The 25,199-nt window shown below is 43.0% G+C and overlaps 1 protein-coding gene across 4 annotated transcripts; it reads left to right on the forward strand.

The window, feature by feature from the left end:
* Positions 1-231: 231 nt before the first annotated feature.
* LOC121549227 (adhesion G-protein coupled receptor G2-like) lies at positions 232-19,038 on the forward strand. 4 transcript variants are annotated; one of them, XM_045210060.1, is made up of 20 exons: positions 232-312; positions 727-804; positions 1,809-1,946; positions 2,267-2,338; positions 2,447-2,608; positions 2,708-2,746; positions 3,004-3,078; positions 4,486-4,654; positions 8,699-8,852; positions 9,788-9,922; positions 10,187-10,297; positions 10,712-10,751; positions 11,039-11,139; positions 11,586-11,707; positions 12,483-12,751; positions 13,067-13,157; positions 17,682-17,814; positions 18,488-18,659; positions 18,776-18,950; positions 18,988-19,038. In XM_045210060.1, exons 2-19 carry the CDS (start codon positions 744-746, stop codon positions 18,943-18,945), a joined length of 2,214 nt encoding a protein of 737 aa, XP_045065995.1. In that variant the 5' UTR covers positions 232-312; positions 727-743; the 3' UTR covers positions 18,946-18,950; positions 18,988-19,038. The 4 variants fall into 4 exon arrangements, with proteins under 4 accessions (XP_045065995.1, XP_045065993.1, XP_045065994.1 ...); XM_045210058.1 differs by lacking the exon at positions 18,988-19,038 and having other exon boundaries at positions 18,776-18,954; XM_045210059.1 differs by lacking the exons at positions 232-312; positions 18,988-19,038 and having other exon boundaries at positions 724-804; positions 18,776-18,954.
* Positions 19,039-25,199: the final 6,161 nt, after the last annotated feature.

Below are 25,199 nucleotides of genomic sequence, written 5' to 3' on the forward strand. Positions count from 1 at the left end.
TGCCCTGGTTGAAAGTAGTGCGCAATAAAGGGAACAGTGTGCCATTTGGGACGCCTCCGTGTGTTTCTGTTTCTTTTGCATGGTGGCGGACAAACAAAGAAGGGCCTGTTGGCTTTGTGAACTGGCGGTGTGCGAGTTTGCAAGGGAAATGTGACCCTCCGGTCGGCATGCAAACTCCCGGGCCACATTTAGACGTCATTTTCATGTGGGCATCGTTGGGGAGGATCTTAGTTTTCATTCCTTGACGGTTCAGCAGAGCGCCTGCTGCTATCTCCCGTGACGTGCCTTTATAGGAGTTAGAGCAAGAAACAGGTAAGGTTGCTTCTTCATCTTCTATTACTTTAATAGTATAGCTGACTGTATATCTGAAATCAATCAGCATAATGTGGCTATATTGGGCTGCACTGTTTGTAACATGCTATATTTTGTGAAAAATATGAATTTTGTGCCCACAAAAATGCAAAACGTTGAATTATTTTGTGTCCATTACTAATGAATCACTGTTAGTAAATAACAATTGAGTACAACAGTTCAGAACTCTGAAAATAACAAAGGTTTTGATGAGAATGTCTAGAAAACAGCCACTGTATCTTCCAGTAAATGTACCCGGCAGAGCCTGTGATGGATGCAAATGTATAATAACGGCCCACTTTGAAAATGTTTTACTGAACTACGAATTTGAATTTTCATCTGAACACTGAGTGTTACCACATCCACGGTTTTTAGTAGACGACACAAACACCATGGAGCCGAAGAGTTGGGCCACTCTGGCTTTCCTGGCCATTCTTCTCTGGAGACCTATTTGTGAGTAGAAAGCTAACTTCGCCTACTCAATGTAGGCGTCCTGTATATTACTATCAGGGTTGGGGGCAGTTCAAATTAAAGTCACTCAATTCAAGAAATGATTTGAATTTAACATAAAAAAACAAAAAAACGGGAACAACTTTTGAAAGAAATAGCTTCTCCTCTTTAGTCATTGAAAATTGAAATCAAAATCGAATTAATTTCCTAAATTGACTGAATTCAATTCGAATTGACCCCAAGCCTGATTACTATATTACAATATCAAAGGTATTGCTTGGCCTTCCTTTCTGTGGGAAAGCAATCTAACAAGATCATGAATTGTAATTAATACAATACTTTGAAAAAAAGGTTATATCTAGAACCTAAAAAGGGGTTTTCAAAAGAGTTGTATCTGGCTGGAACCCCAAATCAATCAATCAAATGTATTTAAAGCCCTTTTTACATCAGCAGATGTCACAAAGTGCTTATACAGAAACCCAGTCTAAATCCCCAAAGAGCAAGCAATGCAGACGTAGAAGCACGGTGGATAGGAAAAACTCCCTAGAAAGGCAGGAACCTAGAAAGAAACCTGGAGAGGAACCAGGTTCTGAGGGGTGGTCAGTCTCCTTCTGGCTGTACTGGGTAGAGAGGAACCAGGCTCTGAGGGGTGGCCAGTCTCCTTCTGGCTGTGCCGGGTGGAGATTATAAGAGTACATGGCCATTAAAGGCCAGATCATTCTTCAAGATGTTCAAATATTCTTCAGATGACCAGGAGGGTCAAATAATAATCACAGTGGCTGTAGAGGGTGCAACAGGTCAGCACCACAGGAGTAAATATCAGTTGGCTTTTCATAGACAAGTATTCAGAGGTCAAGACGGGAGAGGGAGGGAGGGAGAGAGAGATTGCTTTGTAAACATATGTTTCCCATGCCAATAAAGCCTAAATGTTCTCCCATGGGGACAGCCGAAGAACCCTTTTGGAACGCTTTTTTTTTGTATCTGTGTCTTATGTTTTATTTTTATAGGCCCTAGAGAAGAACAAAACAAAGAAAAAAAGAAACATCACCAACAACAAACAAGGGATATCCAGAGTTTTCTGACTGCGAATAAGACTATTTTGGTAGTTGAAGGTGGCTTCACAGGTACCATGAAACCATGTTGTGGTGAGTTTCATTACAGTTTGTGATGTATGGGATATAGTTTTGAATGATAGGAGCCCGGAATGAATTACAATGGTATTGAAAACCATATGTGAGATATGGAAGAACTTCAGTTTGGTCGAGCTGCAGTGGCGGGCAAGCCTGTTAGTTCCAGATTTGTTTGTTGTATAGCCAACTTCTATGACCATGTTTGGAATTAACCATAGACGATGCACAACTACGGGTGTCCAACCAATCCACATACTCCCAATGTTGTGTCCCAAAGCTAGAATTAACCATAGACTAGCTTTTACCAAGCTATCATCTCCCTTCTTCACCAATAGGAAACGGATCTAAAACCACCACAACCGTAAATCAAACGATGTCATTCAACACTACCTCTACTACGCTTCAGCGTGAGTATGACCCCACATGCCAACAACAGTTTTGCATACCTCTTATTACCAAAATATTTACATCTCATTAAAATGACTTATTCCCTTTTTGTTTACTTGGGTTCTTAGACGAATGCAAGGATTGGGGATTTTGGATGCGGAAAGTAAATAATTCCAATCTTCTGTACACGTCAAAGACGTACGTGAACAATGGCATGGGATTGTTTCTGTGTGTGATGGTTGGAAGGAATTGCAGCAAGACACTGGACTATGTCAGGAAAAACATTACAGGTTGAAGATGCAGCCTCTTCCTATTAATGATGCTAATGTTTTATAACGTCACCTCCTTCTTCTTCTTGTCAAAATAATAACAAGTGCATTTTGTTACAGCTTGCCGTGGGACATGTCCTCTCATCGAAAATAAGACAAGTATGTTTTTTTATCTTCCTGTCTATGTTGTCCAGTAAAGAGTTTCAGCATGTGCATATAGAAATAGCGCTGAATGTCTTTCAATCCAAGCCGTGACATACCTCAGTTCACTATACAGCTGGCAATGTTTTAACGGCATTTTCCGCTGATGTTCGCGGAGATCGCATTCACGGTAAACACCTCGCGCGTCAGCTCAACCGGTAAGTTACCTTTTTAAAGTCTGTTAAAGAATTGAATCCCTTATTTTCCATCCACAGCCAACTGCAGTGTCTCCTGTTTCAACACCACTACACTTTGCAATGGAACTGCGTATAAGCAGGAGTCCTGCAAAGGTAAGAACCTGCTGTATGTCCCATGCTGCCGTGATTATGTCATTGTGAGATGCAGTGCTCCCTTGGTCTCGATGAGACTCCCCGCTAAAATAAAGGTTAAAAAATATACACTGAACAAACATACAAACGCAACATGTAAAGTGTTGGTCCCATGTTACATGAGCTGAAATAAAAGATCCCAGAAATGTTCCATATGCACAAAAAACATATTTATCTCAAATTCTTAGCACAAATTGATTTACATCCCTGTTAGTGAGCATTTATCCTTTGCCAAGATAATCCATCCACCTGACAGGTGTGGCATATCAAGAACCTGTTTAAACAGCATGATCATTACACAGGTGCACCTTGTGCTGGGGACAATAAAAGGCCACTCTAAAATGTGCAGTTTTGTCACACAACACAATGCCACAGATGTCTCAAGTTTTGAGGGAGCTGTAATTGGCATGCTGACAGCTGGAATGTCCACCAGAGCTGTTGCCAGAGAATTTGCTGTGGGATTATTTAAGATTTAGGGTTTGATGTTTTCGGAAGATGGGCAGGGACTCACCATTGGGTTGCCAGGACAGAGAAGAGCTTGGACTGGGCTGAGCGGGTGCTGCCCTCCCGTAGGGGTGGGAGGGCCAATAGACCAGAGGTGTAGGGTTTGAGCAGAGCCTGAATGTAGGGAGGGGCAGTTCCTCTTGCTGCTCCGTAGGCAAGTATCATGGTCTTGTAGTGGATGCAAGCTTCGACTGGGAGCCAGTGGAGTGTGCAGAGGAGCGGGGTGACCAGTAGTGGTGTGTGGGTAAAATGACTGAGGAAGCCCCTCTGTCTCAGTATGTGTGGTCCATATATCTGATGCTGTCTGGACCAAAAGAGTATAACATGTTGCAGCCGTAGCGTTTGATTGATTGATGCCAGCAAGCATTTGGCCACTTGATGGAATTGATGGAAAATTATTAAAACTCAGAGAGAGAGATGTAAGATACATTATTTTAGAATTGAAATGTATTTATTGGTCAAATATTTGGGGAAGCCTGGCTTCCCATGGCATCCATGAACACCAGGCGATCTGCAGCGTTCTCGATAAATTGCAGGGGTTTGATGGCACAAGCGGGGAGCCCAGCCAACACTGAGTTGCAGTAGTCCAGACGGGAGATGACAAGTGCCTGGATTAGGACCTATTCACCATATAGCATACTGTAATTCAGACACCTGCAGCGTGCTCTTGGTGGAAGGTGTTGGTTTATAAATGGTCAGAGCTGTGGTGAAGTGGTAACACTCCCCGACACAGACTCCCCACCGGAAGCCATGGTTCAATCCCTTCCCACTTGCTCTCCTTCCTTCCTGCCTCGTTTCTGTCTAAATAAAGTGAGAACACCTCAAAAATATATTAAAGAGAAACGGTGTGTGTTTTGTTTTTAGATCTCTTCTCCGGAGCCATAAACCAAGATAAATTCATCATCGACGCAACAGCACCAAAGACTTTGTGTTTCAACTGTAATGAACCATTCCAAGACCCTGTGGAACAGTTGTATCCTACAGCAACGTTTACCACTGAAAAGGGAGTTGACATCGATGGTGAAAAGGCTTCGTAAGCATGACTCAATCATAACTATTATTATTATTATTATATCATTCATAGGGCCAGTTTCCTGGACAAAGATTAAACTTAGTCCTAGACTTTATATTATATATACAGTGAGGGAAAAAAGTATTTGATCCCCTGCTGATTTTGTACGTTTGCCCACTGACAAAGACAGGATCACTCTATAATTTTAAATGGTAGGTTTATTTGAACAGTGAGAGACAGAATAACAACAAAAAAATCCAGAAAAACGCATGTCCAAAATGTTATAAATTGATTTGCATTTTAATGAGGAAAGTAAGTATTTGACCCCTCTGCAAAACATTACTTAGTACTTGGTGGCAAAACCCTTGTTGGCAATCACAGAGATCAGACGTTTCTTTTAGTTGGCCACCAGGTTTGCACACATCTCAGGAGGGATTTTGTTCCACTCCTCTTTGCAGATCTTCTCCAAGTCATTAAGGTTTCGAGCCTGACATTTGGCAACTCAAACCTTCAGCTCCCTCCACAGATTGTCTATGGGATTAAGGTCTGGAGACTGGCTAGGCCACTCCAGGACCTTAATGTGCTTCTTCTTGAGCCACTCCTTTGTTGCCTTGGCCGTGTGTTTTGGGTCATTGTCATGCTGGAATACCCATCCACGACCCATTTTCAATGCCCTGGCTGAGGGAAGGAGGTTCTCACCCAAGATTTGACGGTACATGGCCCCGTCCATCGTCCCTTTGATGCGGTGAAGTTGTCCTGTCCCCTTAGTAGAAAAACACCCCCAAAGCATAATGTTTCCACCTCCATGTTTGACGGTGGGGATGGTGTTCTTGGGGTCATAGGCAGCATTCCTCCTAGAGATCCTGGTTCGAATCCAGGCTCTGTCGTAGCAGGCCGCGACCGGGAGACCCATGGGGCGGCGCACAATTGGCCCAGCGTCGTCCAGGGTAGGGGAGGGAATGGCCGGCAGGGATGTAGCTCAGTTGGTAGAGCATGGCATTTGCAACGCCAGGGTTGTGGGTTCGACTCCAGTATGAAAAAATAAAATAATGTATGCACTCACTAACTGTAAGTCGCTCTGGATAAGAGCGTCTGCTAAATGACTAAAATGTAAAATGTAAATGTAATGCCAAAGAGCTCAATTTTGGTCTCATCTGACCACAACACTTTCACCCAGTTCTCCTCTGAATCATTCAGATGTTCATTGGCAAACTTCAGACGGGCCTGTATATGTGCTTTCTTGAGCAGGGGGACCTTGCGGGCGCTGCAGGATTTCAGTCCTTCACGGCGTAGTGTGTTACCAATTGTTTTCTTGGTGACTATGGTCCCAGCTGCCTTGAGATCATTGACAAGATCCTCCTGTGTAGTTCTGGGCTGATTCCTCACCGTTCTCATGATCATTGCAACTCCATGAGGTGAGATCTTGCATGGAGCCCCAGGCCGAGGGAGATTGACAGTTATTTTGTGTTACTTCCATTTGCAAATAATCGCACCAACTGTTGTCACCTTCTCACCAAGCTGCTTGGCGATGGTCTTGTAGCCCATTCCAGCCTTGTGTAGGTCTACAATCTTGTCCCTGACATCCTTGGAGAGCTCTTTGGTCTTGACCATGGTGGAGAGTTTGGAATCTGATTGATTGATTGCTTCTGTGGACAGGTGTCTTTTTTATACAGGTAACAAACTGAGATTAGGAGCACTCCCTTTAAGAGTGTGCTCCTAATCTCAGCTCGTTACCTGTATAAAAGACACCTGGGAGCCAGAAATCTTTCTGATTGAGAGGGGGTCAAATACTTATTTCCCTCGTTTAAAATGCAAATCAATTAATAACATTTCTGACATGCGTTTTTCTGGATTCTGTTGTTGTTATTCTGTCTCTCACTGTTCAAATAAACCTACCATTAAAATTATAGACTGATAATTTCTTTGTCAGTGGGCAAACGTACAAAATCAGCAGGGGATCAAATACCTTTTTCCCTCACTGTGTGTATATATATATATATATATATATATATATACACACACTACCGTTCAAACGTTTGTGGTCACTTAGAAATGTCCTTGTTTTCGAAAGAAAAGCAATATTTTTGTCCATTAAAATAACATCAAATTGATCAGAAATACAGTGTAGACATTGTTAATGTTGTAAATGGCTACTGTAGCTGGAAACGGCTGATTATTAATGGAATATCCACAGAGGCGTACAGAGGCCCATTATCAGCAACCATCAGTCCTGTGTTCCAATGGCACGTTGTGTTTGTTAATCCAAGTTTATAATTTTATAAACCTAATTTATCATTAGAAAACCCTTTTGCAATTATGTTAGCACAGCTGAAAACTGTTGTGCTGATTTAAAGAAACAATAAAACTGGCCTTCTTGAGACTAGTTGAGTATCTGGAGCATCAGCAATTGTGGGTTCGATTACAGGCTCAAAATGGCCAGAAACAAATAACTTTCTTCTGAAACTCGTCAGTCTATTCTTGTTCTGAGAAATGAAGGCTGTTCCATGCGAGAAATTGCCAAGAAACTGAAGATCTCGTACAACGCTGTGTACTACTCCCTTCACAGAACAGCGCATATCTCAGACTGGCCAATAAAAAGATGGGCAAAAGAACACAGACACTGGACAGAGGAAGATTGGAAAAAAAGTGTTATGGACAGACGAATCGAAGTTTGAGGTGTTTGGTTCACAAAGAAGAACATTTGTGAGACGCAGACCAAATGAAAAGATGCTGGAAGAGTGCTTGATGCCATCTGTCAAGCATGGTGGAGGCAATGTGATGGTCTGGGGGTGCTTTGGTGGTGGTAAAGTGGGAGATTTGTACAGGGTAAAAGGGATCTTGAAGAAGGAAGGCTATCACTCCATTTTGCAACGCCATGCCATACCCTGTGGACGGCGCTTGATTGGAGCCAATTTCCTCCTACAACAGGACAATGACCCAAAGCACAGCTCCAAACTATGCAATAACTATTTAGGGAAGAAGCAGTCAGCTGGTATTCTGTCTATAATGGAGTGGCCAGCACAGTCACCGGATCTCAACCCTATTGAGCTGTTGTGGGAGCATCTTGACCGTATGGTACGTAAAAAGTGCCCATCAAGCCAATTCAACTTGTGGGAGGTGCTTCAGGAAGCATGGGGTGAAATCTCTTCAGATTGACAACTAGAATGCCAAAGGTCTGCAAGGCTGTAATTGCTGCAAATGGAGGATTCTTTGACGAAAGCAAAGTTTGAAGGACACAATTATTATTTCAATTAAAAATCATTATTTCTAACCTCGTCAGTGACTACATTTCCTATGCATTTTGCTATATTTCCTATTCAAACTCATTTCATGGATGTTTTCATGGAAAACAAGGACATTTCTAAGTGACCCCAAACTTTTGAATGGTAGTGTGTGTATATATATATATATATATATATATATATATATATATATTATAATTATTAGAAAGTGCTTCTAGGTCCAAGATTAGGTTTAATCGATAGCCGGGAATCCACCCCTATAAGTGTAACTTTTTAGAGAACTTAGAACAGTATTATTATTATATATATTATTATATTATTAATATATTATTATAACAGTATCCAAACAAGCACCTGCCAGGCTTGGAAATGCACTTATAGGGTAACATTTTCCCCTCACAAAGGAACAGCTGCCCTGTGAAATAACACACAGCAACATTCTAAATAACGGGAGATCCAATCACCTCTAGATTGAATTGCATGAAGTGCGTGTATCACGCAGTAACTGAATCTCTGGTTAAAACTAAAGTGCCTCCTCACGGATATTGTTAAAGACCATGGATTGTGTGACTGTCCTAATACGGACACCGTATTAAAGGGGTATTCAAATCCCAGCCTGGAGGTCTGGAGTCTGCTGGTTTTCTGTTCTACCTGATAAGTAATTGCACACACCTGGTGTCCCAGGTCTAAAACAGTCCCTGATTTAGAGGGGAATAATTAAAATCAGCAGTGGAACTGGCTTCAAGGTCCAAATTTGAATATCCCTGCCATATTCTATAGATGTGTGACTGTCCTAATATGGACACCGTACTCCTCTCAACAGGAAGGCCATGAACGATATCTCCTCTCTGGTCAAAGACATGAATGAGTCCTCAGCTTCTGTGTTCATGGGCTCGGTCACTGGGGTCATAGTGAAGCCCAAAGAGAAGGACATCGAGGAGGTCTCCTTTGGCTACTCCTCCAGCTCCAGCATTAAGGTGGGTGGATTTCATTTTAGTCATTTAGCAGACGCTCTCAACCTTACAGGAGCAATTAGGGTTAAGTGCCTTGCTCAAGGGCACATCGACAGATTTTTCACCTAGTCGGCTCGGGGATTAGAACCAGCGACCTTTCGGTTACTGGCACAACGCTCTTACCCACTAAGCTACCTGCCGCCCTATGAATTGATGGATGGATGGACAAAAAATAAAATATGCTTTAATGTCCCATAGGTACATTTGCTCTGCCCCCTTTTAAAGTTGGGCAGAGGTCAGACTTTCCTATCTTAGACATTTGAGGTCTGATAGGTGTGGTCAACTAGGGGACGGCTGTAGCTGGGGACGGCTGTAGCTGGGGACGGCTGTAGCTGGGGACGGCTGTAGCTGGGGACGGCTGTAGCTGGGGACGGCTGTAGCTGGGGACGGCTGTAGCTGGGGACGGCTGTAGCTGGGGACGGCTGTAGCTGTTGTATGGCTGTAGCTGGGGACGGCTGTAGCTGTTGTATCAGTATTACATAGTATTTTCCCATACATAGTGAGGTCCACAGGAGGTTGGTGGCACCTTAATTGGGGAGGACGGCCTCGTGGTAATGGCAGGAGCGGAATCAGGGGAATGGTATCAAATACATCCAACATGGTTTCCATGTGTTTGATGCCGTTCCATTTGCGCCGTTCCGGCCATTATTATGAGCCGTCCTCCCCTCAGCAGCCTCCTGTGGTGAGGTCCAGATAAACTAACTTTTTTTTTTTTTGTCACTTTCCCAAAATTCTCTGGTCTTCCAGAAAACCTGGTTGGATCAGGAAGCAATAAGCAGGAAATCCGGAATATTCCAACCTATAGATTTCTGGAAAAAACCTAGACATTTTTGCGAAAGTTAGCAGATTTTTTACAACCCTCTGTGTGTCTGACTGTGTTCTGGTTTGTTGTTGTTCAGATTGTGGAAGATCGGGGGAAACTGGGTGCCTTTTCTAGGTCTGTATCAGTCACAAAGGAAGCGTTTGAAAAGGCCTTCAAGTTAACCAACGGCAGTGCATTTGCCGGCGTTTTCCGATTCCCCAACATGTCCAAGGTATATCTAAGACTTCAATTGTCCTTTTCACTGAAATAAGAAAATCAAATGACAGTTGGTGCGGTGCCACTAAGGTCGCAGAATTCCGGTCCCAATTTTCCCAAAATACCTGGATTCCGGATTACCTACTTACTCCCTCCACTTTCCTGGAGTTTTCCAACTGGTATTTCCGGAAAACCAGAGCATTTTGGGAGGGTTATCGGAATTTTGCAATCCTAGGGGTGCTATGGTTGTCATGGTTGTCATGGACGCTCTTTCTTCCAGGATGCAAATAACAGCACAGTTCTGCATAACGAGGTGGTAGCGATCGAGATGGGCACCATCATTGCCAATCTAACCGACCACATAAATCTTAATTTTCGAAATGTCCAGAAGGTAAATGATGATGCTCTTTACTAATGCCAGTTAATGTTACCAGTATGTGGGATATAATACATTGGCCCCTAAGAGGAAAAGTAGCTTTGAAAATGTACCATAGATGTACTGTAGGCTGAGGAACATGACACACAGACTCATCAAAAGGTTCAGTTCAGACCTCTTGGTGTAACAGAATCAGAATCACCTTTTATTCGTCAAGTACATTTACACGTAGCAGGAATTTGACCTGGTGAAATGGTGCTGCCACAATACACAGAATATACAGGCAAAATAAGACTTTACACAGGAAACTGGGTTGAATCCCGGTCGGTCTAACCCCCAAATTTGCTGCATTTGGTGTGAAACGCTTCTTCTAAATACTGTACGAGTACATCAGCCCTACCCATAATGCACTACTTTGTTTTCCACCAGGGGGGAGCCATTCCATCGTGCCAGTCGTGGGACGGTAAAGGTATTTAGCTGCCATTACATTTCCTTACTGATTTGCATACTATACGAGGTAAGGTTTGAAATGGGCATACTTCTTCAAGTAAGCATAGCGAGTAGCTAGTAAACTGTAGTAAGCAATATGCAGGGCACATCTTAGTATGCTTAAAAGACCAGGAAGTCACACTCACTGCATTTGTTGAAGAAATTGATTACAGTACGAGGCCACTGTTCAGGAAGTACACCGGTACTCACGCAGTGTGCAGGTACTTAGTATGTAGTAGCCGATTCTCAACCTTTTTCCCCTCATAGGAAGTCGACCCAACTGGACAGACGATGGCTGTTTGACCTTTGTGAAAGGGGACAACATAACCTGCGAGTGTACACACCTGACTTTCTTTGCTGTGCTAATGGTAGGTTCCCTCGTTCTCTTATAGGGTTGCAAAATTCCGGTAACGTTCCCAAAATTCCCAGGTTTTCCACAAATCCCGGTTGGAGGATTCTCGGATTTCCTGGTAATTCCCTCCTTATCTTCAAACTGGGATTTCTGAAAAACCTTGGAATTTTGGGAACGTTACCAGAATTTTGGGAACGTTACCAGAATTGTGCAACCCTATTCTTTTACCAGTTACTCTGTTGTTGGGAGGGCCAGTAAACATTTCACTGTTAGTCTACACCTGTTGTTTGTTTACCAAGCATGTGACAAATCAAATTGGATTTGATTTAATAATGTTGCATATGCTCTAGATTGTTGCTTCTTTCATTTCAATTCTAAGCAGATCTATTTGAAATAGTAAAACAAAAAAAAAGATTTCTAATACATGAATCTGTTCATCACTAACCTGTGCCTCTTTTTCAGTCCCCTCCGAACCAGACGATCTCAGACAGTGATCTGAACTCTCTCACCTACATCACATATGTGGGGTGTGGCATGTCCATGTTCTTCCTGGGCGTGGTTCTCTTCATGCACTTCCTGCTAAGGTAGGTCGCTCCACCAACTGTCATTATGGCACTGGTCACTACTTCCTGCTAAGGTAGGTAGCTCCGCCCACTGTCATTATGGCACTGGTCACTACTTCCTGCTAAGGTAGGTCGCTCCGCCAACTGTCATTATGGCACTGGTCACTACTTCCTGCTAAGGTAGGTAGCTCCGCCCACTGTCATTATGGCACTGGTCACTACTTCCTGCTAAGGTAGGTCGCTCCGCCCACTGTCATTATGGCACTGGTCACTACTTCCTGCTAAGGTAGGTCGCTCCACCAACTGTCATTATGGCACTGGTCACTACTTCCTGCTAAGGTAGGTAGCTCCGCCCACTGTCATTATGGCACTGGTCACTACTTCCTGCTAAGGTAGGTAGCTCCGCCCACTGTCATTATGGCACTGGTCACTACTTCCTGTATCTGAGAAAACATATTAGCTGTTAAATCCTTCCTTTCCTCCGTCCTTGTTTCCTCAATTCTTGTCAAAGCGCATTGCAGGAGGATGTCCGAGGGAGTGTGGATATTAAAACGAAGCCCATGGCCAGCCCGTCTCCACACGTAGCAATGATCTCCATTCACCTAAAAACTGATTTTAAACTTAACCACACTGCTAACCTTGTGCCTAACCTTAAATTAAGACCAAAAAGGTTATTTTTTGTTTTCATAAATGTTTTATATAGCCAATTACGACTCTGGCCATCTAATGGGGTCCCTTGACCTACTAACCCCTGAACTTTGACCTCTTAACTTCTAACCTGTAATGTGACCTCCAGGAAGTCGAAGTCAAACAAAACCACCCGGATCCTGATCCAGCTGTTCCTGTCCATGTTCATGCTCAACGTCACCTTCCTGTCCAATGAGTGGGTGGCCAGCCTGAACAGCCCAGTGGCCTGCCAGATGATGGCTGCTGCAATGCACTACTCCATGCTGTCCACCTTCACCTGGTTCGCCGTGGAGGCCTTCCACCTCGGTCAGCAGCTCTTCAAGTCAGGCGCCATCACCATACCACGCTACATCATGAAAGTCTGCATCGCCGGGTGGGGTGAGTGGTCTGATACTTAGGTTGCGTTAGCTACTGTGGGTACTTGTAGGTTTTGAATGACCCAAAGATAGGGTTGTACTCTGGGTTAGTTAGCTTTAGGTAGGGCCGGTTTTGGGATGTTAGGCATTATGATGTAAGGATAATGTACCGACTTTTGGGGGGGGTTGCTCAGGTAGGGATTTGATGTCTTCAACCTGTGCCTGAGGGGTCCAATTGAGTGTCAGTATCACTGTTTTTTTTTTTGTTGTTGTTGCAAATGGTTAAAGAATGTAATATACTACTTACCTTTTGTTTGATCCATATCCTCTGCCTTAGTCCTGCCCAGCGTGGTAGTGATCATACTCTTCAGTCTGGGGAAATACGGAAAACAGAGCACCTACACTGACGGAGGGAAGGTGATGTACACGTGAGTCTCACTAACGAAGTAATACCTGATAAACATTTGATTTTTCACAGGAAAATAACTTGGTAGAGTCTCAGACCCAAGCCAGGCTTGACCCTGTCCCCTCAGTCTTATTATTCTGCTATGAAGGTCCTGGATCCTAGACATAATGAACATCAGCCACTACACTACATATACCCTAACTCAATACCAACTACACTACATAGTGAAATAACTCTCCTCCCCTCAATACCAACTACACTGCATAGTGAAATAACTCTCCTCCCCTCAATACCAACTACACTACATAGTGAAATAACTCTCCTCCCCTCAATACCAACTACACTACATAGTGAAATAACTCTCCTCCCCTCAATACCAACTACACTACATAGTGAAATAACTCTCCTCCCCTCAATACCAACTACACTACATAGTGAAATAACTCTCCTCCCCTCAATACCAACTACACTACATAGTAAAATACTATAAGTTCTTGCTAGGTAACCAAATGACACCTGCATCTCTAGCTGTGTAAAGATACCGAAAATGATACAGTGGCTTGCGAAGGTATTCACCCCCCTTGGCATTTTTCCTATTTTGTTGCCTTACAACCTGTAATTAAAATTGATTTTTGGGGGGGTTTGTATCATTTGATTTACACAACATCCCTACCACTTTGAAGATGCAAAATATTTTTTATTGTGAAACAAACAAAACAGAAAACTTGAGCGTTCATAACTATTCACCAAAAGGTGTAGAGACACCTTTTGCAGCAATTACAGCTACAAGTCTCTTGGGGTATGTCTCTATAAGCTTGGCACATCTAGCCACTGGGAGTTTTGCCCATTCTTCAAGACAAAACTGCTCCAGCTCCTTCAAGTTGGATGGGTTCCGCTGGTGTACAGCAATCTATAAGTCATACCACATATTCTCAATTGGATTGAGGTCTGGGCTTTGACTAGGCCATTCCAAGACATTTAAATGTTTCCCCCTTAAACCACTCAAGTGTTGCTTTAGCAGTATGCTTAGGGTCATTGTCCTGTTGGAAGGTGAACCTCTGTCCCAGTCTCAAATCTCTGGAAGATTGAAACAGGTTTCCCTCAAGAATATCCCTGTATTTAGCGCCATCCATCATTCCTTCAATTCTGACCAGTTTCCCAGTCCCTGCCGATGAAAAACATCTCCACAGCATGATGCTGCCACCACCATGCTTCACTGTGGGGATAGTGTTCTCGGGGGGATGAGAGGTGTTGGTTTTGTGCCAGACATAGCGTTTTCCTTGATGGCCAAAAAGCTCAATTTTAGTCTCATCTGACCAGAGTACCTTCTTCCATATGTTTGGGGAGTCTCCCACATGCCTTTTGGCGAACACCAAACGTGTTTGCTTATTTTTTTCCTTAAGCAATGGCTTTTTTCTGCCCACTCTTCCGTAAAGCCCAGTTGTGTGGAGTGTACGGCTTAAAGTGGTCCTATGGACAGATACTCCAATCTCCGCTGTGGAGCTTTGCAGCTCCTTCAGGGTTATCTTTGGTCTCTTTGTTGCCTCTCTGATTAATGCCCTCCTTGCCTGGTCCGTGAGTTTTGGTGGGCGGCCCTCTCTTGGCAGGTTTGTTGTGGTGCCATGTTCTTTCAATTTTTTAATAATGGATTTAATGGTGCTCCGTGGGATGTTCAAAGTTTCGGTAATTTTTTTATAACCCAACCCTGATCTGTACTTCTCCACAACTTTGTCCCTGCCCTGTTTGGAGAGCTCCTTGGTCTTCATGGTGCCGCTTGCTTGCTTGGTGGTGCCCCTTGCTTAGTGGTGTTGCAGACTCTGGGGCCTTTCAGAACAGGTGTAAATATACTGAGATCATGTGACAGATCATGTGACATTTAGATTGCACACAGGTGGACTTTATTTAACTAATTATGTGACTTCTGAAGGTAATTGGTTGCACCAGATCTTATTTAGGGGCTTCATAGCAAAGGGGGTGAATACATATGCACACACCACTTTTTTTTTTTTTTTTTACAATTATTTTTTTCATTCCACTTCACCAATTTGGACTATTTTGTGTATGTCCATTTACATGAAATCCAAATAAAAAATCAATTTAAATTACAGGTTGTAATGCAACAAAATAGGAAAAACGCCAAGGGGGATGAATACTTTTGCAAGGCACTGTAACGCTCCTTCCCTCAATACCAGCTACAGTCGTGGTCAAAAGTTTTGAGAATGACACAAGTATTGGTCTGCTTCAGTGTTATGAGATATTTTAGTCAGATGTTACTATGGTATACTGAAGTATAATTACAAGCATTCCATAAGTGTCAAAGGCTTTTATTGACAATTACATTAAGTTTACGCAAAGAGTCAATATTTGCAGTGTTGACCCTTCTTTTTCAAGACCTCTGCAATCCGCCCTGGCATGCTGTCAATTAACTTCTGGGCCACATCCTGACTGATGGCAGCCGATTCTTGCAAAATCAATGCTTGGAGTTTGTCAGAATTTGTGGGTTTTTGTTTGTCCACCCGCCTCTTGAGGATCGACCACAAGTTCTCAATGGGATTAAGGTCTGGGGAGTTTCCTGGCCATGGACCCAAAATGTTGATGTTTTGTTCCCCGAGCCACTTAGTTATCACTTTTGCCTTATGGCAAGGTGCTCCATCATGCTGGAAAAGGCATTGTTCGTCACCAAACTGTTCTTGGATGGTTGGGAGAAGTTGCTCTCGGAGGATGTGTTGATTCCATTATTTTATTCATGGCTGTGTTCTTAGGCAAATTGTGAGTGAGCCCACTCCTTTGGCTGAGAAGCAACCCCACACATGAATGGTCTCAGGATGCTTTACTGTTGGCATGACACAGGACTGACCGCAAGGCACTACAGAGGGTAGTGCGTACGGCCCAGTACATCACTGGGGCAAAGCTCCCTGCCATTCAGGACCTCTATACCAGGCGGTGTCAGAGGAAGGCCCTCAAAATTGTCAAAGACTCCAGCCACCCTAGTCATAGACTGTTCTCTCTGCTACCGCACGGCAAGCGGTACCGGAGTGCCAAGTCTAGGTCCAAAAGACTTCTCAACAGCTTCTACCCCCAAGCCATAAGACTCCTGAACAGCTAATCATGGCTACCCGGACTATTTGCACTGCCCCCCCACCCCATCCTTTTTACGCTGCTGCTACTCTGTTAAGTATTTATGCATAGTCACTTTAACTCTACCCACATGTACATATTACCTCAACTAGCCGGTGCCCCGCACATTGACTCTGCAACGGTACCCCCCTGTATATATAGCCTCCCTACTGTCACTTTATTTTACTGTATATATAGCCTCCCTACTGTCACTTTATTTTACTTCTGCTCTTTTTTTCTCAACACTTTTTTTGTTGTTGTTTTATTCTTACTTTTTTTGTTTAAAATAAATGCACTGTTGGTTAAGGGCTGTAAGTAAGCATTTCACTGTAATGTCTGCACCTGTTGTATTCGGCGCATGTGACCAATAAAATTTGATTTGATTTGATTTGATGGTAGCGCTCACCTTGTCTTCTCCGGACAAGGTGTTTTCCGGATGCCCCAAACAATCAGAAAGGGGATTCATCAGAGAAAATGACTTTACCCCAGTCCTCAGCAGTCCAATCCCTGTACCTTTTGCAGAATATCAGTCTGTCCCTGATGTTTGTCCTGGAGAGAAGTGGCTTCTTTGCTGCCCTTCTTGACACCAGGCCATCCTCCAAAAGTCTTCACCTCACTGTGCGTGCAGATGCACTCACACCTGCCTGCTGCCATTCCTGAGCAAGCTCTGCACTGGTGGTGCCCCGATCCCGCAGCCGAATCAACTTTAGGAGACGGTCCTGGTGCTTGCTGGACTTTCTTGGGCGCCCTGAAGCCTTCTTCACAACAATTGAACCGCTCTCCTTGAAGTTCTTGATGATCCGATAAATGGTTGATTTAGGTGCAATCTTACTAGCAGCAATATCCTTGCCTGTGAAGCCCTTTTTGTGCAAAGCAATGATGACGGCACGTGTTTCCTTGTAGGTAACCATGGTTAACAGAGGAAGAACAATGATTTCAAGCACCACCCTCCTTTTAAAGCTTCCAGTCTGTTATTCTAACTCAATCAGCATGACAGTGATCTCCAGCCTTGTCCTCGTCAACACTCTCACCTGTGTTAACGAGAGAATCACTGACATGATGGCAGCTGGTCCTTTTGTGGCAGGGCTGAAATGCAGTGGAAATGTTTTTTGGGGATTAAGTTCATTTTCATGGCAAAGAGGGACTTTGCAATTAATTGCAATTCATCTGATCACTCTTCATGACATTCTGGAGTATATGCAAATTGCCATCATCAAAACTGAGGCAGCAGACTTTGTGAAAATGTGTATTTGTGTCATTCTCAAAACTTTTGACCACGACTGTACACTACATAGTGAAATAAATCTCCTAACCTCTATCTCTAGGTGCTGGATCCTGGATACCTAACACCCTAACTCATATCCCCTCTATCTCTAGGTGCTGGATCCTGGATACCTAACACCCTAACTCATATCCCCTCTATCTCTAGGTGCTGGATCCTGGATATTGACGTGCACTACATAGTCAACATCGGCTACTATGCGCTGGTCTTCCTCTTCACGTTCACCACCTTCATCGTGGTTCTGCGCTGGCTGTTCTACCTTAAGAGCACCAAGATCAAGGTTGTTATGGTTACCAACGTAAAGACCTTAACATCCCATAGTTTCGCATAAATGCGGAAGAATTCTAAACAAAAGGGACCAGGCGATGGAGCAAAAAAAAAAAGATTGGGAAATAGCAGCACAGAACGTTAAGCCATTAATAATATACGGTAGGCCATTTAGCAGACGCCTTTTATCCAAAGCGCCTTAGTCTTGCGTACAGACGTTTTCTGTATGGGTGGCACCACCCGTGGCACAGAGGACCACGGAGAAGTGGAAGATAAAACACATTGAGTGAATTTCAGCTAACTACTTAAACTGTTTTACTGTCATTCTATTCATTGAAACGTTTTTTTTTTTTTTTCAAAATACCTACAGCCACTTTATTAATTGATTTCCTGACTGCTGTCATATTATCAATGCTCATCCTGTAGAGTCTTTAGCTATCTTAGCAACGGCGCTGGCCACAATCATTTGTCCAATTTTTTTAAATATTTGGCATGTGAATACAATGTTGTCCTAAGTAACCACAGATCATACATCAGCAGATGGTAATTCTAGTTCTATTTGATGTCAACAGAGCAGACCCCAGCTAAAATGGCTGACAAATTGTTCCATTTCATGGTGTAGGGACTCTATGACATCTGGCTAAGGTTCTATATCTATGGTTGTAACCTTGTGATCCTGACCCTAGACCAAGCTGGGCATGGACCAGGCCCAGCAGCAAGGGACAGGCACCAAGGACATAGTGACGGTGATGGGGCTGTGCTGTCTGCTGGGAATCACCTGGAGCTTTGCCTTCTTCGCTCACGGGGTCCTCAAGGTTCCCTCCTACTACATCTTCACCATCCTCAACTCATTCCAAGGTAGATTAAAGACAAGACAGATATACATTGTAATATATATTTGATCTCATAACAAAGGTATCCTGGAGTTATTTGGATTCTATTATCATTCAATATCACCGTCTCTCTCTCTCTAGGTTTCTTTATGTTCCTCTACTACTACAACACCAGTAGAGTAATCGGGGAGACCACCAAGGACGACAGAACCAGTAGCAAATGCTCCACGTTGTCCAACACAGTCCACACCACCCAGGAGAACCCATACGTTGACCTAGGTCAACGCCACCCAGGAGAACCCATACGTTGACCTAGGTCAACGCCACCCAGGAGAACCCATACGTTGACCTAGGTCAACGCCACCCTTACCAGTCAACTAATCACCAATCCTAGACAGTGGAGGCTGGTGAGAGGAGGACGGCTCATAATAATAAATGTCCAGAGAATGGAGAAACCATGTGTTTTGATACCGTAACTTTCGTTATAGCTATTACTATGAGACCGATGTGAAGTGCTACGAGCTACTGGAGGTCAGAGAGACAGGGGAAGTTATACTTAACAGAATTATAGTTCTCATAAAAAAAATATGTAATCTCCGAGCTTATGGACATTTTGCAGCTTTTAACTTTTATCTTTTATATTGTAGGATAGACCGACTGTACTCCACATGACCTGGCAATGAGTTTGATGGGATCATTCACTTGATGGTATCCATAGATTCTTACAGACCTTTTCCCAGAATTTGGTATATACAGCTCTGGAAGAAATTAAGAGACCACTGCAAAATTATCAGTTTCTCTGGTTTTACTATTTATAGGTATGCGTTTGGGTAAAAATAACATTTTTGTTTTATTCTATAAACTACTGACAACATTTCTCCCAAATTCCAAATAAGAATATTGTCATTTATAGCATTTATTTGCAGAAAATAACAAAAAAAGATGCAGTGTTGTCAGACCTCGAATAATGCAAAGAAAATAAGTTCATGTTCATTTTTAAACAACACAATAGTCATGTTTTAACTTAGGAAGAGTTCAGAAATCAATATTTGGTGGAATAACCCTGATTTTTTCAATCACAGCTTTCATGCGTCTTGGCATGCTCTCCACCAGTCTTTCACATTGATGTTGGGTGACTTTATGTAGAGATGCTGATTTAAGAAAAATTTGCAGTGGTCTCTTAATTTTTTCCTGAGCTGTATATATATATACAGTATTTTATGTTTTAAAGAGATGAATCGCATACATTTTTTGCTTTCTTAATCTGAATAAATCTGTGAACTATGATTATATTACGAAATGTATGTGTTCATGTGAAGTGTGTGTCGTATGTACAGTTGAATTTAGTTTAACATTATTTATTAAACTTAATAATGAATAGCATCAGAAAAGACTAACACTGCAGTTGTCACATTGATATAGCTTTATTCTCTTGTATATATATATCATACTAAAAATAAACACAAGTTTAAAAAAAAATCCAAACAGAGAAACTGTACAAAAACATTTAAATTACAGAACAGTCTACTGTCCAAAAAAGGCACTAAATTCTGAAATGGGCGAAACAGTAATTCAGAAGATAACTATTGGAGATAGATTGATACAACAGCATTCAGTCATGGATTTATTTTCAAAGAGCTATATTGAATGTTTTAATTGAATGTAGTTGATATTTACTGGGGACAGGTGACATGGAGGTAAGTGTAGGTGGTCGCCTGAACCTTGACCCTGACACAGCACAAACACCCCCCGTTCAGGGGCGGACTGGGACCACAAATCGGCCCTGGCATTTAACACACTAGCCCATCTTTTATTTTTTTTATTTTTTTTAAATTGAAGCACCCACAGCAGCTTTTTTTTCTCCCATTATTAGCCAAATAATAATCATTCTCCGCAATGACCTCCAATTTAGTCAGGCCCCCTGGGCTACAGATGGAACAATTTATCCTGCATCGTCCGCCTCTGACCCTCTTGCACTGGGCTCAACAAATGGGAGTACAAGGAGAGGAACCTGAGGTTACTTTCAGGTGTCTAACGTTTGTTCTTCTTCCATTTTATTTGTGTTAGCTCCCTGAGCTAATGCCTGGGCTTAAAGTTGGCGTAGTAATTTTGTTTTACTTGAATACTGCTAGAACGTTCTAGCATACAGGACCTGTACCACAGCACTCCTTCAGGTTGGGAGGCGCTACTACAGGAGAGTACATAACAGGACAATTCCCCTTCAATATAGGGGTGCTTTGCTTTCACACAATACAATATCTTGTCATCTCAAACACACATGGAAACTGTTCTTCATGAGAAGGGGATAAAACACAACAGTGGAATAATAAAACAATACAAAATGGAGAAAAATAAACAAATCAAGAACCGTTGATTGATTTGACAATAAAATCATAATGTTCATTTCCAAACATATCCTTGTCATAGTGTTACACCATAAGAACATAAACTAAATATAAATACACTTGCATTTTTTCTTTATCCTCTTTTCTTCAAGGACAGCAAACCCAGCGCAGGGTTAGGGCTAGAGTCAAGCAGAGCTTCAACTCAGGAGCAGCAGAATTCAATATATAATACCAGTCAGATAAATACCCTTTTCACACTATAGGGCCGAACCAAACCAAACTGTGCTGGCTTAGATATTTTCCTTTAACATTGTCCATTCCAGCACGGTTCCAACAACTATGGTGGATGCCTAACCTGGCCAGAGCAGTACATCTCTGCTCAGCTCTGCTTGACTCAGAAGTGTGAAAAGGGTCAACCCCATCTTTTAAAAGCACATATTTCTTTAAACTATTAGAGGCGGCATCTTAGAGTAAGTAGTAATACGTAGAGATAAAATGATGAGGAAAGTTTATCTTTATGAAGTAGTAGCTAAACTGAGAGGGTTTCTAAATGTGTTGGCAGCTTGATATCCACAGTATTCTCTTATAGCAGTTGTTGTAACTCTAAACACATACACCTGACAGTACCATCATAGAAAATAAAAATTATGTTTCTATGGTACCCATACAGTACCCACTCACTTACAGGTAACTGCCAAAATAAAGGAAACCCCAACATAAAGTGTCTTAATAGGGCGTTGGGTCACCACGAGCCAGAACAGCTTTAATGCACCTTGGCATAGATTATACAAGTGTCTGGAACTCTATTGGAGGGATGCCACACCATTTCTTCCACGAGAAATTCCATCATTTGGTGTTTTGTTGATGGTGGTGGAAAACGCTGTCTCAGGCGCTGCTCCAGAACCTCACATAAGAGTTCAATTGGGTTGAGATCTGGTTTACATCGTTTTAATGCTCATCAAATCAAATCAATCAGTGACCACTCCGTGCCCTGTGGATGGGGGCATCGTCATAGTAACGGCCAAAAGAATGGCCTGCACAGCATTTTTAGACATGACCCTAAGCATGATGGGATGTTTAATTGCTTAATTAATTCAGGTACCGCACCTGTGTGGAAGCGCCCGCTTTCAAAATACTTTGTATCCCTCATTTACTCATCTAGGCAGTTACTTGTCTATCCACTGTCTGGCTGTTGATCTAACGTTGGTCTCAAACTCAACTCCACGGAGCGTCCACAGGTTCACTCCTCCATTGTACCTGATCAATCAATTAAGGTCATTGATTAGTTAGTTACTCCCTTCACCTGGTTGTCTTTAATAGATTAGTTAGTTACTCCCTTCACCTGGTTGTCTAGGTTTTAGTAGATTAGTTAGTTACCCCCTCCACCTGGTTGTCTAGGTCTTAGTAGATTAGTTAGTTACTCCCTTCACCTGGTTGTCTAGGTCTTAGTAGATTAGTTAGTTACTCCCTCCACCTGGTTGTCTAGGTCTTAGTAGATTAGTTAGTTACTCCCTCCACCTGGTTGTCTAGGTCTTAGTAGATTAGTTAGTTACTCCCTTCACCTGGTTGTCTAGGTCTTAGTAGATTAGTTAGTTACCCCCTCCACCTGGTTGTCTAGGTCTTGGTAGATTAGTTAGTTACTCCCTTCACCTGGTTGTCTAGGTCTTAGTAGATTAGTTAGTTACTCCCTCCACCTGGTTGTCTAGGTCTTGGTAGATTAGTTAGTTACTCCCTCCACCTGGTTGTCTAGGTCTTAGTAGATTAGTTACTCCCTTCACCTGGTTGTCTAGGTCTTGGTAGATTAGTTAGTTACTCCCTCCACCTGGTTGTCTAGGTCTTAGTAGATTAGTTAGTTACTCCCTTCACCTGGTTGTCTAGGTCTTAGTAGGACACGACTTGAAAGGAAATTTAAAAAAAACAGCACACACCTCCCTTCAGGAATTGAGTTTCACGTCCCTGATCTAGGGGTTAAACAGAACTCTGCCAATGGTGGGGTGAGTTACACAACAGCTTTGTGCTGTAGTACTAAGACCATCTGTCACACATTCCCTCCAATGGACTTAACGTATCCTATCAATGGACTGAGTTTAGTGCAACAAAGCTTTTAGGAAACTCACCCGCTGTTAGTTACTGTAGCTAATTCACTTTGGATAAAGCTGAACACAAAGAAAATACCCTCTTTTTGGTTTTTTGGGGGGCTCTCTGGTCAGTTTGAGCAGCTCAGAGAGCACATATTATCCACTGAAATAATGTTGTTAAACTGACCAAGAGTCAGAGCCATGTACCTAATCTGGGGGTGTATTCATTAGTCACACTGTAGCAAAACGTTTTGCAACAGAAACCGTTTACTCCAAACAGTAAACAGTTTGCAACAAAAACAAGTTTCTTTTGGACAAATTCTGGTAGGTTCCTCCCCGTTCTGCTGTTTCCTTCCGTTTGGTTCATGGTGAATATAACCCTGTTCTAACATCTCATCTGGCTTTGGATGGTACTGCTTGCTTTCCAATTTTAGAACGCGTCGATTGCCTTTTTCCACCTGCACATAACTGTCTGTTACATGAAAGGGAACTTTTTTATTTCTGCTGGCCGTTCGATTCAAAGAACACACGGACATGGGAAAAGAACACACGGACGTGGGAAAAGAACACACGGACGTGGGAAAAGAACACACAGACGTGGGAAAAGAACACACGGACGTGGGAAAAGAACACACAGACGTGGGAAAAGAACACACGGACGTGGGAAAAGAACACACAGACGTGGGAAAAGAACACACGGACGTGGGAAAAGAACACACGGACGTGGTAAAAGAACACACAGACGTGGGAAAAGAACACACGGACGTGGTAAAAGAACACACGGACGTGGGAAAAGAACACACGGACGTGGTAAAAGAACACACGGACGTGGTAAAAGAACACACGGACATGGGAAAAGAACACACGGACGTGGGAAAAGAACACACGGACGTGGGAAAAGAACACACGGACATGGGAAAAGAACACACGGACGTGGTAAAAGAACACACGGACGTGGTAAAAGAACACACGGACGTGGGAAAAGAACACACGGACGTGGGAAAAGAACACACGGACATGGGAAAAGAACACACGGACGTGGTAAAAGAACACACGGACGTGGGAAAAGAACACACGGACGTGGTAAAAGAACACACGGACGTGGGAAAAGAACACACGGACGTGGGAAAAGAACACACGGACGTGGGAAAAGAACACACGGACGTGGTAAAAGAACACACGGACATGGTAAAAGAACACACGGACATGGCAAAACAACACACGGACGTGGCAAAACAACACACGGACGTGGTAAAAGAACACACGGACGTGGGAAAAGAACACACGGACGTGGTAAAAGAACACACGGACGTGGTAAAAGAACACACGGACATGGGAAAAGAACACACGGACGTGGGAAAAGAACACACGGACGTGGGAAAAGAACACACGGACATGGGAAAAGAACACACGGACGTGGTAAAAGAACACACGGACGTGGTAAAAGAACACACGGACATGGTAAAACAACACACGGACATGGTAAAACAACACACAGACATGGTAAAAGAACACAAGGACATGGTAAAACAACACACGGACATGGTAAAAGAACACACGGACATGGTAAAAGCAAATTATACAATGTTAAAAACAATGTCAATGTTTACAAACAAAACGTTAAGATTCCAGTAGGAATGAAAGCTCTAGAGTGCAGGATACATGGAACAGTACAGAACAGTCTCTAGTCCAATCAGAACAGTCCAATCCACAAACAGATAGTTCTCAACTGACTGTTCTGTGGCAGGGTGGCCGACTAAATCCATCCATTCCTCGCTCTCGCTCAGAATTATTAGTAAGAGGCCACCGATGCTCTACCAATGCATTGCACAAGGAAAGCGGTTCAGGGTAGCACAATGATGGAGATGAGAACCATAGAAATGGAATCACTTCTATTCTAAAATAGAATAATGTCTCTGAGAACCATATATACACACTACTACTGCTGCTACTACTACTACTACTACTACTGCTCCCAGGCAGGGTTGAGGTGAGTGGTGCTGGGATCAGGGCCAGTGGCACCATGTTGGGGGGAAGGTCTAGAAAACCAGCCTCCTATATATCTTTTTCACTGTGATGAGAACAGGGCAGGGTACAGTACACTGGGCTGTGAAGGTGCTGAGAACACATGGGGAAGGAAGG

This window comes from Coregonus clupeaformis, chromosome 33 (assembly GCF_020615455.1).
Source record: "Coregonus clupeaformis isolate EN_2021a chromosome 33, ASM2061545v1, whole genome shotgun sequence".
In the NCBI taxonomy this organism is placed as follows: domain Eukaryota; kingdom Metazoa; phylum Chordata; class Actinopteri; order Salmoniformes; family Salmonidae; genus Coregonus; species Coregonus clupeaformis.

Excerpts from the sequence above, each read along its gene's own strand:
- LOC121549227 (XM_045210060.1), top strand. The coding sequence starts at position 744 with ATGGAGCCGAAGAGTTGGGCCACTCTGGCTTTCCTGGCCATTCTTCTC. Across the intron at positions 805-1,808 it reads TCTTCTCTGGAGACCTATTT|GCCCTAGAGAAGAACAAAAC; the intron begins GTGAGTAGAAAG and ends TTATTTTTATAG. Across the intron at positions 12,752-13,066 it reads AGTCTGCATCGCCGGGTGGG|TCCTGCCCAGCGTGGTAGTG; the intron begins GTGAGTGGTCTG and ends CCTCTGCCTTAG.